The 6,000-nt window shown below is 44.7% G+C and overlaps 1 protein-coding gene across 2 annotated transcripts; it reads left to right on the top strand.

Annotated features, from left to right (window-relative positions):
• Positions 1–227: 227 nt before the first annotated feature.
• Positions 228–5,902, top strand: LOC310699056 (ankyrin repeat domain-containing protein 45-like). 2 transcript variants are annotated; one of them, XM_083520655.1, is made up of 3 exons: positions 228–609; positions 1,294–1,461; positions 5,753–5,902. In XM_083520655.1, the coding sequence occupies exons 1-3, from the start codon at positions 243–245 to the stop codon at positions 5,779–5,781; spliced, it is 564 nt and encodes a 187-aa protein (XP_083376781.1). In that variant the 5' UTR covers positions 228–242; the 3' UTR covers positions 5,782–5,902. The 2 variants fall into 2 exon arrangements, with proteins under 2 accessions (XP_083376781.1, XP_083376782.1); XM_083520656.1 differs by lacking the exon at positions 5,753–5,902 and adding an exon at positions 1,848–1,933.
• The last annotated feature ends 98 nt before the right edge of the window (positions 5,903–6,000 follow it).

Raw genomic sequence — 6,000 nt, 5'->3', positions numbered from 1 at the left:
GAGTCACAGGAAAACCTAGTAGTGGACATGAAAGATGGGAAGCATATTAGTTTTCAGCCACAAATCTGGATGGAAAATGTGTGACTAGAATGAGGAAAAGTAAAAATGTGATCCTGGGTGGGTGAGCTGATAGCTGTTAGGATGGATTTCTTTCTTATTATCTTTCTTCCAACATCCCCTAGTCAAAAAGAAAGGATACTTAGAGACCTAACAACCTTTTGATTTGTCCTTGACCAAATAGTATGAATTTCCTGCAAACAAAAATTAGGTTCCATTTTGTTCCTTTTCAGGCTTATTCCAGGAAAATGGAATCAACAGAGGAGATAGTAGACTCGGCAAACAAAAGTGAGCACGAGAACTTGGGGCCTCAAGAGGAACCAAAGCCTTTCAATCCTCTCCTGAGAGCTTGTCTAACTGGTGACACAGAGGGAGTACAACAGATTTTTGAGGACCTGGAAGATCCTGATCATGAAAAAGCCAACCAGCTTTTAATGGAAAAGGATATTGTGGGCAGAGGCCTGCTGTATGCAACCTGTATGGCTGGGCAGAGCGACGTTATCCGGACACTGGCAAGATACGGGGTTGATCTGAAGGATAAGACGGCCCGAGGTACATAACTGACCAGTTATGCAAAAAATGTACTCCACAATTTTTTTACTAGTTTGCCTGCTCATACTTTTTTCTCTGTAGTTGGGGAAAAAAGCCCTCTTTACCTGGTTGTCTGAGGGCGATCCTTCCTCTCTGCAGAACACCATGCAAGCAGTTCATAACAAGTCTGTTTTTCCATAAAATGCCCTATAAAGCATTATCAGAACATTACAGTTTTCACCTGGAATACATTGGACAGGTGTACCTATATTTATTATTTACAAAATTTGCACCATCTGTTTAGCAGGCAAAAGTTGGGTTTTCTTTTAAAATCTATAATATTATTGACAGGACAATGGGAAACATTTTTGAAGAGATCACTTAGAACAGACTACAATTAAAAAAAGGATGTATAAGATACATTGTATCTTGAGCACAAAATCCCTTTTGTACCAGAACCTTAAGTAGACACTAGTTGCTTGTCTGTTTGTAAATGAATGCTGATAACCCACTTTTAAAAATAATAATAAATGAATGGTTTGAATCCCAAGATTGAGATGCTAAAGGTACATTCTGGTTAAAATATTGGCTTCCAAGTGGCTGGATATGTTTGGTTGTTTTGTGAATGAAGAGAGAGAGAGAGAGAATGTTATAAACGGGTATTCTATATACAACTACACATTCTAATTTGGCTCACTCTCTCAGGTTATACACTCCTCCACTGTGCTGCAGCCTGGGGACAACTAGAGACTTTGAAAACTCTTATAGAACTGGAAGCTGACATTTATGCAACCACCTCCCGGGGTGAAAAGGCTAGAGATATTGCCTGCCGATATGAGCAGACAGAATGTGTTGCATTCTTGGATTGGGCAGGTAAGAGCGGTGACACCTAAGCTTCTTTGAGATGTGGATCTGATCTTACTCATGTTAAGACCATAATTCTAGACAGGTGTAAATGAATATGATTTGAACTGCATGAAGATCCTTTGGACTGATTCAGTGCTGGATTTTGGTCAGAGAAACGTAGCTTTGCCTCTCATCTCGGTCACCAAGATTGGGTGGCATCCTGATCTCCAAGCCTTAGATCCCCATCCATACAACAATGCTCTCAGTCTTGTTTTTCAACTACCCTGTCTGGTTTGGTGCCCAACTGCCACCTAGTGATCTTCCTTCAGTGAGATCAGTTCTGCCAAAATTCACAGTGAGCCTAGAAAGGCAGCTCCTAACAGTGCATTCTGTTATGCTTCTTCTCACTACAGGCTCATCACCTATTATTTGAAGAATAGCATAAAAGACACTTAAACAAATAAAATTTGCTGTCAAATATCAGTCAGTTGTAACCAAAGAAAACAGTGTCATTCTTGCACACAGTCTCATAGTGGTTTACAGTAATCCCTCATCGTACGTAGGGGTTTGGTTCCAAAAATTGCACATATAAGCAAAAATTGTGTATAATCAAATCCTTGGAACTGCTCCGCAGCTAGTGAGTGAAGGGGAGAGAAAGAGCACCCCCAGTATCACCAGAGCCAGTCAGCTGAGTGCACCTTGCCAGTGGTGGACAGCATTGTTATGGCGGCCCCTGCATTGCGGTGACCAGTGCAACCAAACCAGTCACACTACCTTAAAACTGCCTCAGGCCTTTCCCAGCAAGCAACTTTAGAAGGCTAGTGGTGCTTGTGCAAGATCTTACAGGAACTCAGATTGTCCCACAAAATCTTGCAGGAGTATCCCAGAACCTTCCAGAGCCAGCATGCTGCACAGGCCTTGCCCAGCAAGCAAGGTGAAGAACTTAAAAGCTCTTTATGTGTTGGGCAGCCCTGATTGGACCCAGCATGAAAAGAGCTTTTAAGCTCCCTGCCTTGACTTGTACAATTTCAACCATCCCACCTTCAAGCCATGTTTGGTTGAAATCATGCAAGTCAAATGCACTTGAACTGAGGGATTATCATGGCCTCGTGACCAGCCTTGAATGTACCATGATCAGCAGGCGCTTCTGAAAACGAGTGACAACACAGTGCAAGTTACTGTGTCCAACTTTTTAACTGACCTCTGTTCCTATGCCTTTAATAGCAGCTTCATCTGCAGATATTAGTATGTGATAATGCTTAACTGTATGCTGTAAAACACTTTAATTGCTGATTTTCATAGAAAAAGAAAAGTCAGAAGATGAGACACTAAACTGATTTTTTCTGTAGGATGCTAGGTATCCTAAAAGCAAGAAAGCTGTGTATAAAAAGCTCCATGGTCTTTATCAGGGCATAGCTAGTCTGGTGCTGGTATGCATGGGAGAGGTTTTATGGTGCAGCAGCATTTAAGCACGTTGCACCATATATCTGATGTTGTTGTAACAAGCACCCATTTCCAAGACACAGTCCTATGCCAAAATGTTGGCAGCCTGGACAGGCCTTTGTTGGTTAAAAGTGTGGGTGCCTGAGTGTTTCTGTGTCTTTCCGAGAGTACTGTGGCATTTGTATTGTTTCGAAGGCACTTGGGTGGCAATGTCTTGCTGTTGCCATCCTCCCATTGGCTTCCACCACGCCCGGTTGCAGAGGGGGAAGTGTCCTGCAGCAGTGCTGTAATGGACACTAGCAGTGGTGTGTGATGAATTTTTTGTGGGGAACAGTTAGGGCCAGAGGCACCAGCTTGCCAGGGCAGTTGGGGGCTGGTGTCATGCCCGTGAGCATTGTGCCTCCTTCCCTAAGCTGGGCAGAAGCTTCCTAGGCTTTGGGAAGGAGGCCCCAGGCCTCTGACAGGATGTGGCGCTCTGCTGCCTCCTTCCTAAAGCTAGGCAGACTTTGGGAAGGTGGCAGGAGGGCTCTTGGACCCGTAGGAGCATTGCACCTCTCTTCCTAAGCCAGGCAGAAGCTTCCCGGGCTTTGGGAAGCAGGCACTAGGGAAACATTTAGGGGATTAGCCTAGTCTCCCTAGTCCAATGACTGCACATCACTGGACACGAGTGGTGTGCCTATTAGTAGTGCAACAGTCTGAGCTTTTTCAATGCATTTAATTTCTTATTTTTATGTTATTCTGTACTGGGGTTCATTAGAAGGGAGGGGGCTCCTCCTCTTCCCCTTCCCTGTAATTCTATGAGTATATTTGCATAGTACAGGTCAGATGGCTATCTCTGATATAGGTATGAAAACTAGCCACCTGAGCTGCACTTGATGGGTCCACCTCAGATGCCAAAATGTCTTGGGTCCAAAATGGTACCTCCTACCCCACCAGGGAAGATCTGCATGAGACCTACAGGTATAGGGCAGTATACAAATTTAATTAATGAATGAAGGAGAAGGAGAAGAAGAAACAAGGGTGAAGAAAGATAAACATCAATATTTATTATGGTTTTCGAACAGTTCCGGAAGTCGAACGGACTCCTGGAACACATTCTGTTTGAGAACCAAGGTATGACTGTATGTGTATTTTAAAATGTGAATAGTCACATAACACTTTTTAAAAATATTATTGATTTTGAATATAGATTTTACATTTTAATGCAAAACAAATATCCCCCTACCCTTCCTCCTACTCAGTTCCTGCCAATGTTTGACTCGAATGCTAAAACAATTTACTTTGCTTAAAACTATCTGTAATACCAACCTAGTTCCTTAAAAAAAACTTTCTTTATTTGGAATCAGACAGCGGGGTGGGTGCCTGAATGTTTTTGCAAACCCAAGGATCATGTTCTCCTGGCTGGACATTCAGAGTACTATACAGGCCAGTGTATAGTTTACAATGGAACATAGGTGTGAGTCCTAGTGATTCAGACCAAAGGCCTGTCTGGTCCAACGGTGGCTAGCCATTGTAGAATGGGCATACCTAGACATTGGTGAAGTGGCACCCACCAAGGCGGCAATCCCAGTGGGGAGTGAAAATCGTGCCACAGGTGAGTGTGCGCACAGGCAGGAAGGGCCTGTGAATCCACCTTTTCTCCTCCCAGCTTTAGCTGTGCCCAACTTGGCTGGAGCCATAGCCAAGGCTTCCCTATGGATCATCGCTCTCACCAGCTCCCTGCCTCAGGCAGCAGGAGGAGCAGGCATTTGTCTTCAGCATGGCCGTCTTTGCAGTAATAGTGGTCCCCAACACATTACAGTTGGGGCATGAGGGGAGGAGGAAGAGGCGAAAGAAGGAAATCTGAGGAACTTGCCCTGCTGAAGTGAAAGGGTGATGGAGCCGTGAGGGGAGGTGGGAAAGCTGGGTTGCTCTTTGCCCCTAGTAGAGATGGACAGACCAATAATAATACTTTATTATTTGTGCCCCAGCCATTCTGGGCTGTTTCCAACATATATAAAAACACAATAAAACATTAAACCTTAAAAAGCTTCCCTATACAGGGCTGCCTTTAGGTGTTTTCTAAAGGTTATAGTGTTACTCATCTCCTTGACTTCTGATGGGAGGACGTTCCACAGGGCAGGCACCACTACTGAGAAGCTCCTCTGGCCGGATCACTTCTCGCAGTGAGGGAACCGCCAGAAGCCCCTTGGTGTGTGACAGGGCTCTCTGGCACTGCTTGCAACACCTGGGAAAATGGAACCTCTCCCCCCTCCAACCCCCATGTGCAGTGGCTGGCTTTGGCTTAAAGCAGTGCCCTTTGCAATGCCAATATTTGGTGCCCCTAATAGTGCAACCGTGTATATGCCTGCTCAGAAGTCTCTTTTGAATTCAGTGAGACACTTCCTAGGCCAGGAGCTCTGTCTCGCTCACCCCATAGTCAATTTGTTTGTTGGCTTCCACAGTTTCTCCCAGCTTTGCAGGCACCGATACAGCTCTTTGCAAAGGGCACAAGGGAGCCTAGGTATGCCTCTGAGAACGGGAGAAAGGTCAAGGTCAAGAACTTGCTCCATTGTGATGAGGTCACGAAGCTACCTTGTTAATTATAGTATCTTGCCCACCTGAAGACATGACTGAACAGGGGATACCTCAAATCTAAATAGTTAAATTGAGTTGAAAACCAGCTGTGGTCACTGGCAAGGATTCCATGTTTAGTTCTTAGCTGAGTCAGGATGATGTTCTACATGGTGTTTGTGGGATACATTTGATTGCATTTACTGTATTTGGTTTGGTTTGTGTTCTGCGTTGCGTTGGCTTCCCAGGAAGAGTTTGTGTGGATTGGGATGGCATACACACACACTGCGACGATGAGTACTCTTCTATATCATTTCTGTAGGGAGTGTGCATGGCAGCCTCAGTGACTAAAGGGAAGAGATGTTCCTCAACAAGGGCTGCAAAAAGGGTTATTGCTGACTGACCATGCAATGGGTGGCAGGCACAGCTGTTCCAAGGAAAGGGAGGGACGTTGAAGAGGAAACCAAATATATCAGACCAGGTTTTGCTTGGTTGCTGAGGGATCTTTTCATGCCCTGATGTCTTACACTGTTCTGTCAGGTGAGTTCAAGCTCACGTAAACTTGAGCCT

Source organism: Podarcis liolepis (assembly GCF_965112155.1).
Source record: "Podarcis liolepis genome assembly, contig: HAP1_SCAFFOLD_117, whole genome shotgun sequence".
Lineage (NCBI taxonomy): Eukaryota > Metazoa > Chordata > Lepidosauria > Squamata > Lacertidae > Podarcis > Podarcis liolepis.
This window is presented reverse-complemented; position numbering and strand designations above follow the sequence as displayed.